General features: G+C 42.1%; 1 protein-coding gene across 2 annotated transcripts in view; it reads left to right on the forward strand.

Moving 5' to 3' along the window:
• Window positions 1-23,886, forward strand: part of TBC1D8 (TBC1 domain family member 8) — a 123,456-nt gene that overhangs the window by 39,295 nt on the left and 60,275 nt on the right. Inside the window, exon 2 of one of the 2 annotated variants that reach the window (XM_065890718.1) lies at window positions 886-1,041. In XM_065890718.1, the coding sequence (XP_065746790.1) occupies window positions 886-1,041 (156 nt within the window). The remainder of the gene's footprint in view (window positions 1-885; window positions 1,042-23,886) is intronic. The other variant, XM_065890719.1, reaches the window with a different exon arrangement.

The following is a 23,886-nucleotide window of genomic DNA, read 5'->3' on the forward strand; positions in this document are numbered from 1 at the left end:
GCCCTCTTTTTTTTTTTTTTAATATTAATTTTATTTATTTATTTGGCTGTGCCAGGTCTTTGTTGTAGCAGGCAGGCTTCTTAGCTGCGGCATGCAGACTCTTAGTTGCAGCAGGCATGCGGGATCTAGTTCCCTGACCAGGGATGGAACCTGGGCCCCCTGCACTGGGAACGTGGAGTCTTAGCCACTGGACCACCTGGGAAGTCCCTCAGTATGTTTTCTTATTTGCTTCTCACAGTTCCCTGCTGGATTATTCTTCCACCTTTGCGATGATGATATTATAATAATAATAATAATAATAATAATAATAAAGGACAGCATTTAGGTAATACTTCTCATGGCCAGGTGATAGTCCGAGCCCTCTGAATGCTGCATACATTAACTGGTTTAATTCTCACAGTTACCTTGTGAGGAAGACACGCTGTGGTTAGTCCATTTTACAAATGGGGAAACTGGGGCACAGAGAAGTTAAACACCTTGCCCAAGGTCACACAGCTGGAAAGTAGTGGAGCCACAATTCAAGTCAGGCCGTCAGACTCTGGATCCCTAGCCTTTATTTACTGCGTGCTGTGGCCTCCTGTACCGTGCCGCTGGGGGAACCAAAGACTCAGCTCGCTTGGGTGGCTTGTCGGGGGCCCCTTGTTCACTTACTCATCGATTCTGCAAATCTGCGCTGAGTGGCCGCAAATGCCAGACTCTGTTCCAGATGCTCTGAAACGGGACAAGGCAGCTAGATCTCTGGGCTTCACGAGCTGGACACCAGGCCTGTTGCCCGGGGTCGAGCCTAGATGCAGGGCACGTGCGCGGGGAGCAGATGGCTGCACGTGGGCTGCTGGCCTGTCTGTTCCTGTGCTCACACGTGTGTTGTCCTTTTGTCTCTTGAAGGTCGCCTGGTGGGTGCCCTGGATGCGGTGCTGGATTCCAACGCCCGGGTCGCTCCGTTTCGAATTCTACTCCAGGTCCCCGGCTCCCAGGTGTATTCTCCCATAGCATGTGGTGAGTTACTGAGTGGATCGGACGTTTACTGGGCCGTGGCCACGGGTGAGTTTTGTTCCAGGTGGAGTGTTCCCCACCTTGAGGTCTGGGCATGAGTATCTGCATGGTCGTGACGCTAGAAGGTAACTCCTTCTAGAACCTCATCTGCTGCCATGAGCTCTTTGTTCTTCCTTTCTTTTTTTGTTTTTCTTTTCCAACCATTGGAAGCGTGTAGAGGCTCTAAGCTTGGGCATCCAGGCTTTCAAGTGGCGTGTTGGTCCAGGGGCCTGTGAATCCAGCTGTTCTCTTCATCTTGTGTCTGACATAACACACGAGTCCGGGGCGTGTGCATATACCGTAACAGGGCAGGGGAGGTGTCTGGGGCTGGGTCTGTCTTAGGCCAGCCTTCACCCTTGTTCCACGTGTGCGCTGAATCACTGGACGGCTGAGCCCTACGGGAATTTAGAAATCACCTTCGCATCCTCTCCAGCTGAGCTTCAGTTCCTCCTGCATGCACTGCAATACTCCGCCTCGTCACTCCAGCTCCTCTGGGGCTGGGAATCGTTGCACCCTGAGAAGCCACTTCTATTAAAAAACAAAACCGGGGCTTCCCTGATGGCGCAGTGCCTGAGAGTCCGCCTGCCAATGCAGGGGACACGTGTTCGTGCCCCGGTCCGGGAGGTTCCCACATGCCGCGGAGCAAGTAAGCCCGTGCACCACAACGACTGAGCCTGAGTGCTAGAGCCCGTGAGCCACAGCTACTGAGCCTGCATGACACAACTACTGAAGCCCGTACGCCTAGAGTCAGTGCTCTGCAACAAGAGAAGCCACTGCAGTGAGAAGCCCACGTGCCGCAATTAGAGAAGGCCTGCGCGCAGCAACGAAGACCCGATGCAGCCAAAAATAAATAAATAAAATAAATAAATAAAAATAAAATAATGTATATTAAAAACCCCAAGATGTGTCTTTTTAATCACACAAGTAATAAATGTTCATCCTTAAGAAATTAGAAAATAGGTAAGAAAGGAGGAGAAAGAAATCACCTATAACCTTTTATCTGGTGCTCATCACTCTTGTGTCTGCGTATGTGCCTCTCCACAGAGGTTTTTAGTTGTGTTTGTTTCCTCTTAACATTTTACTGATCACCATAAACTTTCATTGTCACCTCACATTCTTAAACAACATTGGATGAATTTTTTTTTTCCTGGAAAACATACAGGAAAGTTTAAAGAAGAAAATTGTCATCCATATCCACCATTACTAATAGCTGTTCACAGCTTGGCATGTTTTTCCAGTCTGTTTTTTTTTTTTTTGAACAAATCATTCCCTATTTGCATTAAGTGATGAAATGATGCACGCTCAGTATAATCAGCTAATACTGGAAAGTACAGATAAGAAAATATATCTTGCCCCACATCCTAGGCGCCCAAGGGTACCTCCAGTGCCACTGGGGTCACATCATCCAGGCAGCTTTTTTTTTTTTCTTTTTTTTTTTGTATTTTTTTGGCCACACTGCATGGCTTGGGGATATTAGTTCCCTGACCAGGGATTACACCTGGGACCACGGCAGTGAAAGCGTTGAGTCCTAACCACTGGACCGCCAGAGAATTCCCAACACAACTTTCTAATGCATTTAGACAAGTCCAGGGATAGTTATGAAGAAGGATAGACAAGCTTTATAAAAATGCAGCTTCTCTGACCGTGCTAGTTTATGATAAAAATATTGTTTTTAGTGGATTTCAATAAAAGGAAAGATGCTTCAAATAAACACCGAGCACTTACTTTCCATTTAAGGTCAAGGGGAGAGATGTTTAAAAGCATGACAAGGTCAGAATTGTGGCTTTTGAAGACAGTGTTTCCGTTCTGGCAGTGTTCATTGACTCCCCTCCTGAAGGACAGGGATGTCAGCGTTCTCATCCCTCCCCTGCTTCCCCAGGCTCTCATTTTTTTTTTTTTCCTAACATCTTTATTGGAGTATAATTGCTTTACAATGGTGTGTTAGTTTCTGCTTTATAACAAAATGAATCAGCTATATGTATACATATATCCCCATATCCCCTCCCTCTTGTATCTCCCTCTCACCCTCCCTATCTCTCCCCTCTAGGTGGTCACAAAGCACCGAGCTGATCTCCCTGTGCTATGCAGCTGCTTCCCAATAGCTACCTATTTTACATTTGGTGGTGTATATATGTCCATTAGGCTCTCATTTTTAAAAGTCTTACTATTCATTGTACGTGGTAATTTCCATTCTCTTCTGTAACCACACTTTCCACCATTATTTGGCTCAGTTCTGTATGTAAATTGATTTAATGCTTCCATCAGGTACAGCTTTCCCAGCACAGAGTCTTTTATTTTGGTTCCTGTCTTAATTGGCTATATTCCTGTTTTCTTCTCCTAATAACATCTCACATTTGCAAGTGTTTGTGCCTTGCTTTTGAACTCGAATGACCTTGGCTGGGTCTGATGGGCTCTGGCCAGACTCTGGAGTTTGGTGGCCATCACTTCGGGGTCTTTCAGTATTTAAGTGGCAAAGGGAGAAATCTCAGGCTGGTCTGATTCCTGCCCCCGCCCTTGTGGGTGATGTGCTTTTTGTGGGGATAACTGTTTTTTATCACTGAAGTTCAGTAGCATTAGTCCCTTTAGGAACTTGGTTATAACCTGTTACTCCCTTGAGCATATACCATGTTACATTTTTCTGCAACTCCACGTGCTCTTCCAGGACACAGATTGATTTCTCTTTTTTTAATTTTTGGCTGCGTTGGGTCTTCATTGCTGTGCGTAGGCTTTCTCTAGTTGCGGCTAGCGGGGGCTTCTCTTCTTTGCGGTGCGTGGGCTTCTCATTGTAGTGGCTTCTCTTGTTGCGGAGCACGGGTTCTAGGCGCGTGGGCTTCAGTAGTTGTGGCACGCGGGCTCTGTTGTTGTGGCTCACGGGCTCTAGAGCCTAGGCTCAGTAGTTGTGGCGCACGGGCTTAGTTGCTCCGCGGCATGTGGGATCTTGCCAGACCAGAGCTCGAACCCGTGTCCTCTGCATTGGCAGGTGGATTCTTAACCACTGTGCCACCCGGGAAGCCCCAGATTGATTTCTTTAATCATGTAAGGAAACGTTCTTTTTGTTTGTTTTTTATTTGTCTTTTTCGTTTTTGTTTTGCGGTACACGGGCCTTTCACTGTCGCAGCCTCTCTTGTTGCGGAGCACAGGCTCCAGACGTGCAGGCTCAATAGTTGTGGCTCACGGGCCCAGTTGCTCCGCAGCATGTGGGATCCTCCCAGACCAGGGCTCGAACCCGTGTCCCCTGCATTAGCAGGCAGATTCTCAACCACTGCACCCCAGGGAAGCCCAATATGGTGTTTTTTAAAATTAAGGCATGTACATTGTTTGTTAGTTTATTTTTTCATCTCCTCATGTCTTCTATTACTTAATAGGTCTTCTTTTTAAACTAATTATCTATTTTATACATATTAGTATATATATATGTCAATTGACATATTGACATATATATATGTCAATCCCATCTCCCAATTCATCCCCCCTTCCCCCGCTTGTAGAGAACATGTAGATGTTCTCTACATCTGTGTCTCTATTTCTGCCTTGCTAACAGTTTCATCTGTACCATTTTTCTAGATTCCACATATATGCATTAACACACGATATTTGTTTTCCTATTTCTGACTTACTTCACTCTGTATGACAGTCTCTAGGTCCATCCATGTCTCTACAAATGACCCAGTTTCGTTCCTTTTTATGGCTGAGTAATAATTGTATATGTGTACCACATCTTTTTTGTCCATTCGTCTGTCGATGGGCATTTAGGTTGCTTCCATGATCTGGCTACTGTAAATAGTGCTGCAGTGAACATTGGGGTGCATGTATCTTTTTGAATTATGGTTTTCTCAGGGTATATGCCCAGGAGTGGGATTGCTGGATCTATTTTTAGCTTTTTAAGGAACCTCCATACTGTTCTCCATAGTGGCTGTATCACTTAACATTCCCACCAACAGTGCAAGAGGGTTCTCTTTCCTCCACACCCTCTCCAGCATTTGTTGTTTGTAGATTATCTGATGATGCCCATTCTGACTGGTGTGAGGTGATACCTCACTGCAGTTTTGATTTGCATTTCTCTAATAATTAGTGATGTTGAGCAGCTTTTCATGTGCTTCGTGGCCATCTGTATGTTTTCTTTGGAGAAGTGTCTAGGTTTTCTGCTCACTTTTTGATTGGGTTGTTTGTTTTTTTTAATATTGAGCTGCATGAGCTGTTTATATATTTTGGAGATTAATCCTTTGTCTGTTAATTCATTTGCAAATATTTTCTCCCATTCTGAGGGTTGTCGATTCATCTTGTTTATGGTTTCCTTTGCTGTGCAAAAGCTTTTAAGTTTCATTAGGTCCCATTTGTTTATTTTTGTTTCTATCTCCATTACTCTAGGAGGTGAGTCAAAAAAGGTCTTGCTGTGATTTATGTCAGAGTGTTCTCCCTATATTTTCCTCTAAGAGTTCTATAGTGTCTGGTCTTACATTTAGGTCTTTAATCCACTTTTTTTTTTTGTAATAAACTTATTTATTTTGGCTTCGTTGGGTCTTTGCTGCTGTACATGGGCTTTCTTTAGTTGCGGCGAGCGGGGGCCACTCTTCGTTGCATTGGACAGGCTTCTCATTGCGGTGGCTTCTCTTGTTGTGGAGCATGGGCTCTAGGCATGTGGGCTTCAGTAGTTGTGACACACAGGCTCAGTAGCTGTGGCTCGTGGGCTCTAGAGCGCAGACTCAGTAGTTGTGGTGCATGGGCTTAGTTACTCCGCGGCATGTGGGATCTTCCCGGACCAGGGCTCAAACCCATGTCCCCTGCATTGGCAGGCAGATTCTTAACCACTGTGCCACCCGGGAAGTCCCTAGATCTTTAATCCATTTTGAGTTTATTTTTGTGTATGGTGTTAGGGAGTGTTCTAATTTCATTCTTTTACATGTAGCTGTCCAGTTTTCCCAGCACCACTTATTGAAGAGACTGTCTTTCTCCATTGTATATCCTTGCCTCCTTTGTGATAGATTAGTTGACCATAAGTGCATGGGTTTATCTCTGGGCTTTCTATCCTATTCCACTGATCTATATTTCTGTTGTAGTATTATTTCCGTAGTATTATTTCTATTATATTTCTGTTGTAGGCTTTGTAGTATAGTCTGAAGACAGGGAGTCTGATTCCTCCAGCTCCCTTTCTTTCCCTCAAGATTGCTTTGGCTATTTGGGGTCTTTTGTGTCTCCATACAAATTTTAAGATTTTTTTGTTCTAGTTCTGTAAAAAATGCCATTGGTAATTTGATAGGGATTGCACTGAATCTGTAGATTGCTTTGGGTAGTATAGTCATTTTCACAGTATTGATTTTTCTAATCCAAGAACATGGTATATCTCTCCATCTGTTCATGTCATCATTGAGTTCTTTTATCAGTGTCTTATAGTTTTCTGAGTACAGGTCTTTTACCTCCTTAGGTAGGTTTATTCCTAGGTATTTTATTCTTTCTGTTGTAGTGGGGAATGGGATTGTTTCCTTAATTTCTCTTTCAGATTTTTCATTGTTCGTGTATAGCAATGCAAGAGATATCTGTGCATTAATTTTGTATCCTGCAACCTTAGCAAATTCATTGTTTAGCTCTAGTAGTTTGCTGGTGGCACCTTTAGGATTCTCTATATATAGTATCATGTCATCTGCAAACAGTGACAGTTTTACTTCTTCTTTTCCAATTTGTATTCCTTTTATTTCTTTTTCTTCTCTGATTGCCGTGGCTGGGACTTCCAAAGCTGTGTTGAATAATAGTGGTGAGAGTGGACATCCTTGTCTTGTTCCTGATCTTACAGGAAATGCTTTCAGTTTTTCACCATTGATAATGATGTTTGCTGTGGGTTTGTCATGTATGGCCTTTATTATGTCGAGGTAGGCTCCCTCTATGCCCACTTTCTGGAGAGTTTTTATCATAAATGGGTGTTGAATTTTGTCAAAAGCTTTTCCTGCAGCTATTGAGATGATCGTATGGTTTTTATCCTACAGTTGGTTAATATGGTGTATCACATTGATTGATTTGCATATATTGAAGAATCCTTGCATCCCAGGGATAAATCCCACTTGATCATGGTGTATGATCCTTTTAATGTGTTGTTGGATTCTGTTTGCTAGTATTTTGTTGAAGATTTTTACATCTATATTCATCAGTGATATTGGTCTGTAATTTTCTTTTTTTGTAGTATCTTTGTCTGGTTTGGTATCAGGGTGATGGTGGCCTCATAGAATGAGTTTGGGAGTGTTCCTTCCTCTGCAGTTTTTTGGAGGAGTTTGAGAAGGATGGGTGTTAGCTTTTCTCTAAATGTTTGATAGAATTCACCTGTGAAGCCATCTGGTCCTGGACTTTTGTTTGTTGGAAGCGTTTTAATCAAAGTTTCAACTTCATTACTTGTGATTGGTCTGTTCATATTTTCTGTTTCTTCCTGGTTCAGTCTTGGAAGGTGATACATTTCTAAGCATTTGTCCATTGCTTCCAGGTTGTCCATTTTATTGGCATAGCGTTGCTTGTAGTAGTCTCTTACGATGCTTTGTATTTCTGCAGTGTCTGTTGTAACTTCTCCTTTTTCATTTCTAATTTTATTGATTGGAGTCCTCTCCCTCTTTTTGTTGATGAGTCTGGCTAAAGGTTTATCAATTTTGTTTATCCTTTCAAAGAACCAGCTTTTAGTTTTATTGATCTTTACTATTGTTTTCTTTGTTTCTATTTCATTTATTTCTGCTCTGATCTTTATGATATCTTTCCTTCTACTAACTTTAGGTTTTGTTTGTTCTTCTTTTTCTAGTTCCTTTAGGTCTAAGGTTAGATTGTTTGAGATTTTTCTTGTTTCTTGAGGTAGGATTGTATTGCTATAAACTTCCTTCTTAGAATTGCTTTTGCTGCATCCCATAGGTTTTGGATCGTAGTATTTTCTTTGTCATTTGTCTCCTGGTATTTTCTGTTTTCCTCTTTGATTTCTTCAGTGATCTCTTGGTTATTTAGTAACATATTGTTTAGCCTCCGTGTGTTTGTGTTTTTTACGTTTTTTCCCCTGTAATTGATTTCTAATCTCATAGCGTTGTGGTCGGGAAAGATGCTTGATATGATTTCAGTTTTCTTAAATTTACTGAGGCTTGATTTGTGACCCAAGATGTGATCTATCCTGGAGAATGTTCTATGTGCACTTGAGAAGAAATCTGCTGTTTTCGGATGGAATGTCCTGTAAATATCAATTAAATCTATCTGGTCTGTTGTGTCATTTAAAGCTTGTGTTTCCTTATTAATTTTCTGTCTGGTTGATCTGTCCGTTGGTGTAAGTGAGGTGTTAAAATCCCTTTCTATTATTATGTTACTGTCGATTTTCTCTTTTATAGCTGTACCATTTGCCTTATATATTGAGGTGTTCCTGTGTTGGGTGCATATATATTTATAGTTGTTATATCTTCTTCTTGGATTGGTCTCTTGATCATTATGTAGTGTTCTTCCTTTTCTCTTGTAACATTCTTTATTTTAAAATCTATTTTATCTGATATGAGTATTGCTACTCCAGCTTTCTTTTGATTTCCATTTGCATGGAATATCTTTTTCCATCCCCTCACTTTCAGTCTGTATGTGTCCCTAGGTCTGAAGTGGGTCTCTTGTAGACAGCATATTATGGGTCTTGTTTTTGTATCCATTCAGCGAGCCTTTGTCTTTTGGTTGGAGCACTTAATCCAGTTACATTTAAGGTAATTATTGATATGTATGTTCCTATTACCATTTTCTTAATTGTTTTGGGTTTGTTTTTGTAGGTCCTTTTCTTCTCTTGTGTTTCCGACTTAGAGAAGTTCCTTTAGCATTTGTTGTAGAGCTGGTTTGGTGGTTCTGAATTCTCTTAGCTTTTGCTTGTCTGTAAAGCTTTTGATTTCTCCATTCAATCTGAATGAGGTCCTTGCCGGGTAGAGTCATCTTGGTTGTAGATTCTTCCCTTTCATCACTTTAAATATATCATACCTCTCCCTTCTGGCTTGTAGAGTTTCTGCTGAGAAATCAGCTGTTAACCCTATGGGAGTTCCCTTGTATGTTATTTGTTGTTTTTCCCTTGTTGCTTTTGATAACTTTTCTTTGTCTTTAATTTTTGTCAGTTTGATTACTATGTGTCTTGGCGTGTTTCTCCTTGGGTTTATCCTGCCTGGCACTCTCTGCACTTCCTTCACTTGGGTGGCTATTTCCTTTTCCATGTTATAATCTCTTCAGATATTTTCTCAGGTCCTTTCCCTCTCTCTTCTCCTTCCAGGACCCCTGTAATGCGAATGTTGGTGCATTTAATGTCGTCCCAGAGCTCTCTTAGGCTGTCTTCATTTCTTTTTTCTTTATTTTGTTCCACAGCAGTGATTTCCACCATTCTGTCTTCCAGGTCACTTATTCGTTCTTCTGCCTCAGTTATTCTGCTATTGATTCCTTCTAGTGTAGTTTTCATTTCAGTTACTGCATTGGTCATCTCTGTTTGTTTGTTCTTTAATTCTTCTAGGTCTTTGTTAAACATTTCTTGCATCTTCTTGATCTTTGCCTCCATTCTTTTTCTGAGGTCCTGGTTCATCTTCACTATCATTATTCTGAATTCTTTTTCTGGGGCCTTTTTTTTTTTTTTTTTTTTTTTTTGCAGTACGCGGGCCTCTCACTGTTGTGGCCTCTCCCGTGGCGGAGCACAGGCTCCGGACGCGCAGGCTCAGCAGCCATGGCTCACGGGCCCAGCCGCTCCGCGGCATGTGAGATCTTCCCGGACCGGGGCACGAACCCGTGTCCCCTGCATCGGCAGGTGGACTCTCAACCACTGTGCCACCAGGGAAGCCCCTGAATTCTTTTTCTGGAAGGTTGCCTATCTCCACTTCATTTAGTTGTTTTTCTGGTGTTTTATCTTGTTCCTTCATCCGGTACATAGTCCTCTGCCTTTTCATTTTGTTTATCTTTCTGTGCATGTGGTTTTGCTTCCACAGGCTGCAGAATTGTAGTTCTTCTTTCTGCTGTCTGTCCTCTGGTGGATGAGGCTATCTAAGAGGCTTGAGCAAGCTTCCTGCTGGGAGGGACTGGTGGTGGGTAGAGCTGGGTGTTGCTCTGGTGGGCAGAGTTCAGTAAAACTTTAATAGGCTTGTCTGCTGATGGGTGGGGCTGAGTTCCCTCCCTGTTGGTTGGTTGGCCTGAGGTGACCCAGGATTGGAGCCTACCCAGCTCTTTGGTGGGGCTAATGGCGACTCTGGGAGGGCTCACACCAAGGAGTACTTCCCAGAACTTCTGCTGCCAGTGTCCTTGTCCCCGCAGTGAGCCACAGCTGCCCCCCCTCGCCTCTGCAGGAGACCCTCCAACACTAGCAGGTAGGTCGGGTTCAATCTCCTGTGGCATCACTGCTCCCTCCCCTTGGGATCTGATGTGTGCAGTACTTTGTGTGTGCCCTCCAGGAGTGGAGTCTCTGTTTCTCCCAGTTCTGTCGAAGTCCTGCAGTCAAATCCCACTAGCCTTCAAAGTCTGATTCTCTGGGAATCCCTCCTCCCGTTGCCAGACCCCTGGGTTGGGAAGCCTGACATGAGGCTCAGAACCTTCCCTCCAGTGGGTGGACTTCTGTGGTATAATTGTTCTCCAATTTGTGAGTCACCCACCTAGCGGTTGTGGGATTTGATTTGATTGTGATCGCGCCCCTCCTACCATCTCACTGGGCGTCTCCTTTGTCTTTGGATGTGGGGTATCTTTTCTGGCGAGTTCCAGTGTCTTCCTGTCGATGACTGTTCAGCAATTAGTTGTGATTCCGGTGCTCTTGCAAGAGGGAGTGAGCACACGTCCTACTCTGCCATCTTGAACCAATATCCATTGTTTATGTAGACGTAATGCTATTGCACGCTTAACAGACTCTAGGATAGTGTAGACATAACATTTATAGGCCCCGGAAAATCAAAACCTTTTTCGACTCGCTTTATTGTGCTGTCTGCTTTATTGCAGCGGTCTGAACCCAGCCCACCGCATCTCTGGGGTGTGCCCGTAATACGGAATTGTTGCATCCAGTGGATGTACATTTATAAGACCTTTGATATGTATATTGCCCAACTGCCTTCTGTAAAGGCTGCAGCAGCTAACACTGAATCCCCACCACCCCTGGCAGTGTCGTTGTTCTCAGCAGATTTAATTCTTGGGCCATTCTTTCTGTTGAACCAAGATCTGCTTCCTTGAACCATAAAAAGAATGAAATAAAGCCACTTGCATCAACATGGATGGACCTAGAGATTATCATACTAAATGCAGTAAGCCATACAAAGACAAATATATGATAGTGCCTACATGTGGAATCTAAAAGAATGATACAAATGAACTTATTTACAAAACAGAAACAGACTCACAGACATAGAAAACAAACTTATGGTTACCAAGGGGGAAAGGGGGGTTGGGCGGGATAAATTGGGAGTTTGGGATTAACATATACACACTACTATATATAAAATAGATAAGCAACAAGGACCTACTATAATGCACAGGGAACTACATTCAATTATCTTGTAATAACCTATAAGGGAAAAGAATCTGAAAAGAATAGATCCACACATAGTATGTATAACTGGATCACTTTGCTGTATACTTGAAATTAACACAACATTGTAAGTCAACTAGACGCCACTTAGAAAATAAATTAAAAAGATCTGCTTCCTTTGGTTTCCACTTGAGCAGGCGCTTGCCTTGGACGTGACCCATGGCTGGTCTGCAGATGCTTCATTTTCCTCTGTCCTCTTGCCCACAGAAGGTCCGAGTAGGCAATTGTTCGTTCCAGTGCCTCTTTTCTTGGGTTAGGGCAGAGAGGATGGGAAAGCGATTTGTGTCTCAGGCTTGTGGTATTGATTTAGGTACTTAGCCCTCTTCTGGGAGTCACTTGGCCATCTTGCACAGTGATATTGACTCACCACATTTAATATTTTTATTGTGTCTTGAGCATTGAGAAAGGCTCCCTGCCCAGGGTTTTGCATCTCAGATAAAGCACAAACAGGAGCTGTAGGAAAGCCCTGGGCGGCACCAGGACGTGGTAGGAACAGGAAGCGTGGCCCACGGGAACGATTTATATCTTCACTTGTCTCTGGCTGCTCACGCGGCAGTATGGGGAGAATTTCCATGATAACTTTTTCTGTTTCTTTTTAAGCAGAGGTGGAAGAGCTGGGGGGATAATTTCGTGGGTGAACGTGATTATTATTTGGCAACAGAGATCTGTGGGTGGCTGTGGTGGGAAGGAGAGAGAAGTTGCTATTACTAGTATTTTGTTAACTTACATGGACCAAAGAATCCCAAGGCTTTATAAAAGGGAAACATTAGTAGAGCTGAGTACTGGAAGGACTCAAGGGCCAGAACGGAGGAGGCCGTTTGAAGGTTTCCCTTTTATTTAAATGCTTACCTGCCTCATGAAAATCAAAGTTTTCTCAGAGTCGTGCTCACTACTGACCCTCCAGTGCCCAGGGCAGAGCCTGGAGTGTGGTCAGCTCAGTAAATAGCGTGGGTGAATGAGGGGTAAAGTATGCAAGAGAAGGTCAAGGGCTCGGCAGTCAAGACTTCTGTTTGTAAGAAAGGGAAGGAAGGTGGTGCGTGTGATCACAGATAAGACTTCATGGGCCCTTTCTGAGAAACCAGGGCCAGGGATAGCCCAGGGCTATCTGAGTCTGAGCTCTGTAACCAGCCACCAGGACCACTGAACAGTAGAAGAACTTGCAAAACCGGGGGTCTTACTTGCTTTCTTTAAAAAAATAAAATAAATTTTTTTTTATTGTGGTGAAATATAAGATTGACCAGCTTCACCATTTTTTTCTTTCTTTTTCTTTTCCATTACGGTTTACTATAGGATATTGAGTATAAGTCCCTGTGTTATACAGTAGAACCTTGTTGTTTATCTGCTAATCCCAGACTCCTGATCCATCCCTCCTCTACCCTCCTCACCCTTGGCAACCACAAGTCTGCTCTCTGTGTCTGTGAGTCTGCTTCTGTTTTGTAAATCAGTTCATTTTTATCATTTTGTTAGATTCCACATGCAAGCACTATATGATATTTGTCTTTCTCTGGCTTACCTCACTTAGTATGATAATCTCTAGGTCCATCCGTGTTGCTGCAAATGGCACTATTGCAATTTTTATGGCTGAGTAATATTCCGTGGTATAAATGTACCACGTCTTTATCCATTCATCTGTCGCTGGACACTTAGGTTGCTTCCACGTCCTGGCTGTTGTGAATAGTCCAGCTTAACCGTTTTTTTTTTTTTTTTTTTTTTTTGCGGTACGTGGGCCTCTCACTACTGTGGCCCCTCCCGCCGCGGAGCACAGGCTCCGGACGCGCAGGCCCAGCGGCCACGGCTCACGGGCCCAGCCGCTCCGCGGCACGTGGGATCCTCCCAGACCGGGGCACGAACCCGCGTCCCCTGCATCGGCAGGCGGACTCTCAACCACTGCGCCACCAGGGAAGCCCAGCTTAACCGTTTTTAAGTGCACAGTTCAGAGGCATTAAGCGCATTCATACTGTTGTGCTACCATCGCCACCATCCAGCTCTAGAATTTTCACCTTCACACATGGAAACTCTGTACCCGTTAAACACTGACTCCCCATTCCTCCCTCCCCCAGACCCTGAAAACCACTCTCTGCTTCCTGTCTCTCTGATCTTGATGACCTTAAGAGCCTCCTGTAAGTGGAATCTTGCAGTGTTCGCCCTCTTGTGGCTGGCTTATCTCACTTAGCATAATGTCCTCAAGGTTCAGCCATGTCAGAAGCTGGAGACAAATTAGGAAATAATATGCAAATGATTAAAAAGGCCAAAAAAAAAAAAAAGGTTCATCCATGTCATGGCGTGTGTCAGAATTTCTTTCCTTTTAAGGCTGAATAATGTGTGTCTGCTTTCTTTTTGAAATCAGATAGGCATGATTGGTGCACGAGTAGGAACCAAGTGCACGGTGTGTAGAACCAGGAAAGGAGACTCCTGGGAGGCAGCCCCTAGTCAGGGACAGGAGGGGAGGGGAAAAGAGCAGGGAGAGGGGATCAGGGACGGGGCTCCAGCCTGCAGGGGGCTCGGCCTTTGACTGAGTTGACACCTAGGCTGCAAAGAGCTCGGAACAGGACGCTGTCGCCGTTTCTCTGTGTCTGGTGGCCTCGGCTGTGCTTAGGCCTGCAGTCGAGTCCAGGCCGTGCCACGCTGCGAGTTACTGATGTGTTATTTCGTGTTCCTGTTGGTAGGGGATTCTCACAGCTGTTTGCTCTGTTATCCACACATACATTTTATTCTTGACCGTGGCCCCAAACAGTGAGCTAGTTGTTTTTTCTTTGCCTGCTTTTAGGGAGCAGAGAATACTGAGGCAAGGCTCTGGATTATCTGCCTGGACTATTGCAGGAGTTGAATTCATCATGCAGTAATTTGAGTCCTTGTCATGTCAGTTCATTGAGATGGGGGGTGGGCTGTCTTTTCTGGTTATAGACGGAGGACTTGCCGTGCTTAGAGGCAACCAGGGTGGTGTCCTGCAAAGAACATGGCCAAGAGAGCAGAAGCTTCAGGAGAAGATCAAAAAATCTTTTTTTTCTTTTTTTAAAGAAGCATATATATATATATATATATATATATATATATATATATATATATATATATATATATATTTTTTTTTTAAATAAATTTATTTATTTATTTTTGGCTGCATTGGGACTTTGTTGCTGTGCGCGGCCTTTCTCTGGTTGCAGTGAGCGGGGGCTACTCTTCTGCACCACCAGGGAAATCCAAGCTCATAACATCTTTATCCAGGTGGCCTTTTAATAATGCTCATGTCCTTATGGTCTGCGTTTGGACTCCAGAGTCATTTTGCCCGGCTAGTTTTGTGAATGTTTATTATGACAGTGTCATGCAAGGTTTTAGTGTTCCTAGCAAGGTGGTCTGTCCCTGGTCTTGAGTGAAATGAGGGAGAGCAGGAAAACAGGAAAAAAAAAAAAAAGGAGCCAAATGCTAGCAGGTGAGAGTGATGCCGTGACAAGCGGAGTGTGGATTTCCTGCGGACCAGGGGGAGATACAGCCTGGACGGGCAGAAGCACATCTGCATCTTGGGAGCAGGTACGTGTGTAGTTCGAATAAAACTTTGTTAATATTTTAGATTTGGAAAATGAAAACACATGATTTTGAAATTTCAAGGGCCGTCGAAGGAAGCTGTGATAGTTTTGCTAACAACGTGTGGGATATGTTTTTTAAAAAGTGAGAATCACAGGAGTTATGCTTTCCAGTTTAAAAAATCCCTTCCTTTCCTGTACTTTCCTTGTCTGAGCCTCTCAGCAATGTGTAAGGAATTATTGGCCCTGGAGAGGGAAGAAGCAACGTCCAGCTTCCTCATGACTTGCCAGGGGCACATCTTGCATCAGGGGGACCTCCCTGGTGGCCCAGGTGAGGGTTCTTACAGAACGTTCTGTCAGACTGTTCTTTCTGCTGTGTCATCCCTTATCTCTGTCCTTGACCGTGGCTGGTGCTTTAGTTTCTTGTTTTCTGCATCACTGTTTGCTTTGTCTTTGGAGAGAGAGTTTTCTTACGGGAGGAAATGTTCCAGGGTGGATCAGATTATTGTCTTGGTGACCTTTGTGCCAGGGCAGCAAAGGAGGTGCCAGCCAGATCCTTTTTCAAGAACAGAACTTGCTGTGCACTTCAGGGAAAGTCTGGGAGGCAGCCCTGCGGGAGGAAAGTTAGAACGTCTTTGTGAGCACTTCCTAAGGTCATGCAGTATGAGTGGTCACACTTGTTTTTGGTTCCTTGGGATTCGTCAGAACAACACTGGCTGGCATTTTCCACGTGGATTTACACTTGGAAGTTACGGAGGGGGACCGTGGTTGACGTTTCTTTTCTATTAGGATGTTTCCATCACCAGGCTCTTAATTGTTTTCAATAAAGTAATTTTTCAGTAATTAAACTCACTGAAGGTGTTCTTGCATTAGCGATGGTGCTTATAGTTACTTAAAAAGCAGGCAAGTGCTGAGTCTAACTTTCAGACTTAGTGACTTTGAAGGTCAAAAGTCATTTTTGTAAAATGCTTTTAAACTGGGGAGATTGTTGGAGACCCCAAGGTCTGAGTTTTCTCTGTTGCAGTAGTCCCTTTTCTGAAACATATGGAAATAGCAAATCACTGTGTTGTGTGATAGGAACTAACAGTGTTGTAGGTCAGTTATACTTCAAAAACAAACTCATAGAAAAAGAGACCAGATTTGTGGTTATCGAAGGTGGGGGGAGGTGGAGAGGAGAGGGAGTTGGATGAAGGGGGTCAAAAAGTACAAACTTCCAGTTATAAGATAAATAAGTACTAGGGATGTAACGTACAACGTGATAAATATAATTAACATTACTGTATGTTATATATGAAATATCATTGTATATGATAATATATGAAATGTATATAAAAATATATAAATAGATGAAAGTTTTTAAGACAGTAAATCCTGAGTTCTCATTAAAAGGAAAAAATTTTTTTTTCTATTTCTTGAATTTTGTGTTTGTGTGAGATGAAGGATGTGTACACTAAAACTCATTGTGATAATCATTTCATGACGTATGTAAGTCAGATCATTATTGCTGTGCACCTTAAGTTTATACAGTGCTTTATGTCAGTTATATCTCAATAAAACTGGGAGGAAAAAAATCGCCCCTTTTCTCCCTCTTGTAATAATCCTTATGCGTAGTCTCTCCTTACCTTACAAATCCCGATTTGTTTTTTTTATTTGACATGCTTCAGAATAAATATGACCTAAACAAAAACATAAAGTTTGAAAGCTGGGAATCAAACTTTAGTATCTTACAGGTTGCCTCACTTCTGCACAGAGCATGGCTTCTTTGACAAAAGAAACCATCTGGAGGGGATCTTAGCAAACATTCGGTTCCGTCCCTTCCATTTTAGAAGGTGAGAGAGTGACTAACGCAGCTGGGTTTCAGAACAGTGACTTTTTACTGATTGACTCCTTAGCCGTCAGTGGATGAAGGCAGAGCGTCAGAGTGGAAGCGTCCTGACTCACGTGGTGTCCAGAGCCCTCCTTCCCTGCTGTACTTGTGGGTCTGGGTGTGTCCTCATCCTCAGGTCATGCTGACTTCCATGACTGAAACTGTCGCCGTCCCTCACTTCTCTGACATCTGCTAGAACCTTGCATGCTCGAGTGGCCCTGGGCTGGGGAGTGATCTGTATTTAAAAAAGAAGAAGGAGGAGGGCTTCCCTGGTGGCGCAGTGGTTGAGAGTCCGCCTGCCGATGCAGGGGACGCGGGTTCGTGCCCCGGTCCGGGAAGATCCCACATGCCGCGGAGCGGCTGGGCCCGTGAGCTATGGCCGCTGAGCCGGCGCGTCCGGAGCCTGTGCTCCGCAAAGGGAGAGGCCACAGCAGTGAGAGGCCCACGTACTGCAAAAAAAAAAACAAAAACAAACTAAAAATAAGAAGGAAATTCAGGGAGTGTGAAATTCTGTGCCCCATGTTCTTATCCTGCTTTCACTTCTGACTTTACAACATGTTCACATAGGTGGAGGTTAATCATCCAGGTTTATGCCTTTTTAAAAAAAATCGAAGTATAGTTGATTTACAGGGATTCGGGTGTACAGCAGAGTAATTCAGTTAATACATATATATATATATATTCTTTTTCAGATTCCTTTCCATTATAGGTTATTACAAGATATTGAATATAGTTCCCTGTGCTGTACAGTAGGTCCTTGTTGCTTATCTGTTTTATACATAGTAGTGTGTATCTACTAATCCCAAATTCCTAATTTACCTCCCCCCACTTCCCCTTCTGGTAACTGTAAGTTTGTTTTCTATGTCTGTGAGTCTGTTTCTGTTTTGTAAATAAGTTCATTTGTATCAGTTTTTTAGATTCCACATATAAGTGTTAACATATGGTATTTGTCTTTCTCTGACTTACTTCACTTAGAATGATAATCTCTAGATCCACCCATGTTGCTGCAAATGGCATCATTTCATTCTTTTTTATGGCTGAGTAGTATTCCATTATGTATATACACCGCATCTTCTTTATCCATTCATCTGTTGATGGATGCTTAGATTGTTTCCATGTCTTGGCTATCGTAAGTAGTGCTGCTATGAACATAGGGGTGCATGTATCTTTTTGGATTATGGTTTTCTCTGGATATATGCCCAGGAGTGGGATTGCTGGGTCGTATGGTAGTTCTTTTAGTTTTTTAAGGAACCTCCATACTGTTTTCCATAGTGGCTGCACCAATTTACATTTCCACCAACAATGTAGGACGGTTCCCTTTTTTCCACACTCTCTCCAGCATTATTATTTGTAGACTTTTTGATGATGTCCATTCTGACCAGTGTGAGGTGGTACCTCGTTGTAGTTTTCATTTGCATTTCTCTAATAGTTAGCAATGGTGAGCATCTTTTCACATGCCTGTTGGCCTTCTGTATGTCTTCTTTGGAGAAATGTCTATTTAAGTATTCTGCCATGCCTTTTCCGTTAAGAACATTAGAAAATTTTTTTCACTATGAAGATTTTCAAACGTACCTCAAAGTAGTGAGGACGGTGTAATGAAATCCTCCTGGGTCCTTACGCAGGTACGTTAGGATCAAGGTTTTGCCCACCTTGCTTTATCTCTTACTCTCTGAGTCTTTTTTCCACCACTAATGTATTTTAAAGCAAATCTTAGAAGTTGTGCTATTTCGCCCCTACATATTTTAGTGAACATCTCTGAATCCAGGGCCATTCTTTGTCACTGCAGTAGCATCATTAAGCTGCTAGAGGTAACCGGACTCCTTGCTGTCACTTGCACTTGGTGCAGACGTGGGCTTCTGGCTGCTTCAAGATCCTTCATGGATCCGGTTGTTTTCATCCACGTTCAACCAGAAACACACCACTCATTTGAATGTGTGTGGCTTATGTCTTTTTTAGTCAAGAAAGTCTCCATCCTTCCACTCCCACCCTACTGTTTTCCCCCAAGTCATTGACTTGGTGAAGAAACCGGGTCAGTTTTTATGCAGAATGTCCCGCTGGTACACTTGTCTGTTTCCTTCCTCAAGGTATCATCTCACCCATTACTTGGTTCCTCATATTTCCTGAAAACTGGACAGTAATGACAAAGGTTCAGTTGAATCCAGTTGTGTAAAGAAGAATACTGAACAGGTGGTTGGCCTATATCCTGCCTGGGGGTCATGTATCCTCTGGTGTCTGACTCTTAGTGATGCTTATATTAGTTGATAAGCTCAGGTGACAGCTTCCATTGCATTCACCCCCTGTCAACCTTTCATCTAATGGTTTTACCCATTTCGATATTGCCTGAATAATTTTTCTCTACATACTGCAAAGTGGTGATTTTCTAATTTGATAAGTACTTTCACAGCTATCACCTTGAGCTTGTCTGTAAAGAACTTTACCTTATCACCTAGGGCTGTCTGCTCACCCTGAGAACATTTAGGAAAGGGAGGGAGAGAATGCTCACTTTTGCCTTTTAGTTGCCTGTGGTTTGTGTAAGTAGTTGGTGCCCTGGTTGTCTGCAGTGGTGACAAGTGAGTTATTTTTGGTCTTGTTTCAGTTTTCTCTTTTCCTTCCTCCCTCCCTTTTGAGTATCATTTCAAAGTCCCTGTTCCCCACTCCCAACACTTTATTATGAAAATTTCCAAACATGCAGAGAAGTTGAAAGGATTGTACAGTGAACACTCTAAGCCCGGGGTGTTTATACGTTCAATGTGTTTCAGTTAATTGCTGTCCTTTTCGATACTCAGATCATGCCACCTTCTGCCTACAAGAACCCCTTCCTCTGCCTTCTGTGACTTTCGTCTCACTCTCATTCATCTTTGAGTGATTCCTTGCTCTCGGCCAATAAGATGTTAAGTGTTTATCTTGTGCACTTCCTGCCTCCTATCTGGAATCAGCCATTCCTCCAAGTAGCCCTGGTTCCTTTGTGTGGGTCATGGTATTTAGGGACCACAGTCTGGGGTGTGGGGTTGCTCATTGTTACTGGGCTGTCATTGCCTCTAAGGCTCTTCCAATAGGTATGAGCTAAGAAGTATGTGAAAGAAAAGAAAAAAGAGGTATGAAAAAGGAAAATAAATCATGAGTTCATACTTAGCTTTCTAATTCGGCTGTAAAACTACGTAGTTATAATTTAACTTTGATATTATATATGTTTATCTCCTCTTATTCACTGACAATCTTGGTTTCTAACAATATTCACGTAATTGTTCTCTATTGTACATGCATGCAAACATATTGTCTCTAAATAATATCAATACTGCTATTAAGAGTAAGAGTAGTGGACTTCCCTGGTGGTCCAGTGGTTAACACTCTGTGCTTCCAGTGCAGGGGGGGCTTGGGTTCGATCCCTGGTTGGGGAACTAAGGTCCCCCATGATGTGTGGTGCAGCCAAAAGATTAAAGAAAAAAATGATATAAAAAAAGAATGAGTAGTGAAAGCGAGTAAAGTTTTTGCAGCTCTATTTGGCCTTAGAATATATTTAACTATGGAGGTATAGTCAAAACACTGTTTAAAACAGTTATTTTCTCTTGGTAATTATTTTAATAACCTAATAAAGTTAATTTTTAATTGTTAGGGATATTTTTTCCCTTATTGATTTGACTCAAAAAATACAAAACACTTTCATGATTAATCAAATTTATAAAATCTATAAAAACAAAATATTTGTAGAGAAGCCATCCTTCCCCCCCACGCCCACTTTCTTTTTCACAAAGGTCACATATATTCTGCTCTATGCCTTGCCTTTTTTATGTATCAGCATATCCTGGAAATCATTCCACATCAGAGAGGAGAGATATTCATCCTCCTCCTTTTTTTCTTTCTCCCGCTCTTTCGTTTTCTTTCTTTGATTGCCTAGAAGTACCATAGTTTATTTAACCTATTCTCTACTGATGGGTATTTCTGTTGTTTTCAGACTTTACCATGACAAAAATGCCCCAATGAATAACCTGGTAGATTCCTAGAAGTGGGATTGTTGCCTCAAAGTGTTAATTAGATATTATTAAATTCCCTTCTCTCCATTGGCATGGTATTATTTTTTTAAATTCCAATCAGCAATGGATGAAAATGCCTGTTTTCCCAGACTTGTCATCAGATCTATTGTCAAATTTTTGGAATTTTGCCAACCTGATAGGTGAGACATGGTGTATTTCCATAGTTTTAATTTGCATTCCTTTTGTTTTGAGGAAGTTGAACATCTTTCATGTTTAAGGACCATCTTCAGAAACTCTTTATTCCTATCATTTGCCTAGTTTTTTATTGGGTGCTTCTTTTTTCTCCTCAACTTTTAGGTGCTGTCTGTATATTAGGAATTTTAGCCCTTTATTTGAGGTGTGAAATTACAAAATCTTTCCCCGGTTTGTCATGTAGTGGGATTTAGCATGCCTTTCTTTTATACTTCGTGATTTTGAGTTATGGTTGGAAGGTTTTCTCATTCCTGAGTTACTCAGGAATCCACTCATGTTTTCTTCAATTACTTGTAAATTAATTTTCTTTCAGTACTTTAAAACTGTTGTTCCATGTCTTCTGGCTTGCATCGTTTCTAATAGGAAGTCTACTATCATTCTTATCTTTGTTCCACTGTAAATATTGTGTTTTTTTCCTTCTTTATCACTGGTTTTCACTAGTTTGCTTATGGTGTGATTTCCTGTCATTTTCTTTAAAGGTTTTTCCACTTGGTGTTCGTTGAGAATCTTGAATCTGTGGGTTTATAGTGTTCATCAGACTTGAAAACAATTTCAACCATTATTTCTTCAAAAAAGTTTTTCTGTTCTCGCTTTGGTAGCACATATACTTAAACAACATTTTTTTCCTGCTCTCTGGTTCCCCTACCCCGCTTTTCCTGGGACCTCAGTTACACAGATTTCAAGCTGCTTGTTATTGTCCCGCAGTTCACTGATGCTCTGTCCTTTCTGTTTTGTTCATCCTGTTTCTTCTGTTTTTCATTTCAGAGTTTTTCTCGCTATCAAATGCCCTTTTCTCTGCAATGTCCAATTTCCTTTTAATCGTATCAGTATATTTTTGATTTCAGACACTGTTTTTCATCCCTAAAAGTTTGATTTGGAATTTTTTTAATGTCTTCCATTTAGCTCCTCACCATCCTCTTGCTTTCCTCCACTTTTTGAACACATGGTTATAACAGCTGTTGTATGTCTTTGTCTTTTAATCTGCTTCATATCTGATTCTGTTTCTATTGATTGATTTTTGTTTTGTTTACGTAGGTCAAACTTTCCTACATCTCTGCTACCATCCCTGCTTCTATTTCTGAGAAGTGTTTCTAATGGCACTAGAACAAGGACATTTTAATGACTATTTCAATTATAAATTAAAAATCTATTTTACTTTCAGTGTCAAGGAAGTTGAGTTTGTTTTTCACTTATCGCAAATAATTTTAGGGACTCATTCTAATTTGAAGGCAAAAAAGGATAAATTATGTAAAAAGAAAGGTTTAGAATTTATTTTCTTAAGCTATATAGTGAGAAGTATACACAGGTTTAAAAAAAATCATGATGATGTGATGTTGATATTCAACTTTTACATGTTCCTGTAAAGATACTGCTTCAGACAATATAGATTAGATGTTAGAGTATCCACTTGAAGAATGTGAGATTTCGGAAAATTAAAGCTTTGGTCCAACCCTTTCCCCTGTCATTTGTAATTTTTACTAGATTCTTTGCCTCAGTGTTTCTCTGTGTAGGATGAGTGTTGAGTGGAATTTAGGAATGACACTGCCTTGACTGTTAAACTTTTAATTAGTCCTTTTGTGGTCTGTGTGGCTTTTAGTCCAGGCATTTAGACAGAAGCCTTTTAGTGTTTGGACAGTAGAGAAACGTTGACTATTGCAAAGGAACAGATCTGAAGGATGCACACGCAATGCCCATGTCATTGTAAAGTAGGATCTAGGTATCTGGAGAAGATACTTAATTCAATTGGATATTTACTATGCAGAAAGAAACAGTTGCTTTTTAAAACTGAAGCTGGGATCAAGTTATGTATGACTGTTTTCCGTGCAGAAGCTGTAAGTATAGACAATGAGATGCTTGTTTTATTTCCTGAAAATACCTCTGGGGCAAACCTAAGATAATAAATACTGTGTGTGAGTTTCAAAGTGACTCAGCTGTTGGGAGCTGCCCCCCGCCCCACCCTACTCCCCAGGCTCCAGTCTCCACCGTGAGTTACAGAAAGAGCCAGAAGAACAGGCCTCAAGGTAGGCTCTTGTCTGCGCTTCAGATTTCTCACCTAGGAGGTAGAAATAACAATACCTATCTTGTGACGCGTTTCATGAAGATGAACAAGGTTAAGTGTACAACATACCTAACAAGATGCCTGGCTTCAGAAAATGTCCTGTGCCTGCACCTCTGGCAGTCCTTTCTTAGACCATCAAGTTGGTTATTTATAAATCCAGCAGTGTGGTTTGTCTTGTGGTCATAACTGATGTTTCTAATACTGTATTTTAGTCTTGCATTGCCATTTACAGATTCGATTGTTGACTTCTTGTGTGGGTAATGTGTAAGATCCACTGAACTTGAATTTTCTTAGAAAAGAGAGAAGTCTTTTTCAGCAAAAATTAGGGGCCTTAATGAAACAAAGTACCGATGTAATTTTGCTAATTGGACTTCTGTTACAATCCACAGTAAGCCTATACATTTTGGTTTTAGAAAGCTGTATTAACCTGCTAGGGCTGCCTTAACAAAATACAGCAGACTAGATGGCTTAAAGAACAGAAATTTATTTTCTCACAGTTCTGGAGTCTGGAAGTCTAAGGTCAAGGTGCCAGCAGGGTTGGTTTCTCCTGAGGCCTCTCTCCTTGGTGTGCAGACGGCTGCCCTCTTGCTGGGTCCTCACATGATGCATCCCTGGTGTTTCTTCCTCTTCTTACAGGGCCACCAGTCCTATAACGATCCCTGCCCCAT

The sequence above is a fragment of the Phocoena phocoena genome, chromosome 14, assembly GCF_963924675.1.
Source record: "Phocoena phocoena chromosome 14, mPhoPho1.1, whole genome shotgun sequence".
NCBI classification, from domain to species: Eukaryota; Metazoa; Chordata; class Mammalia; order Artiodactyla; family Phocoenidae; genus Phocoena; species Phocoena phocoena.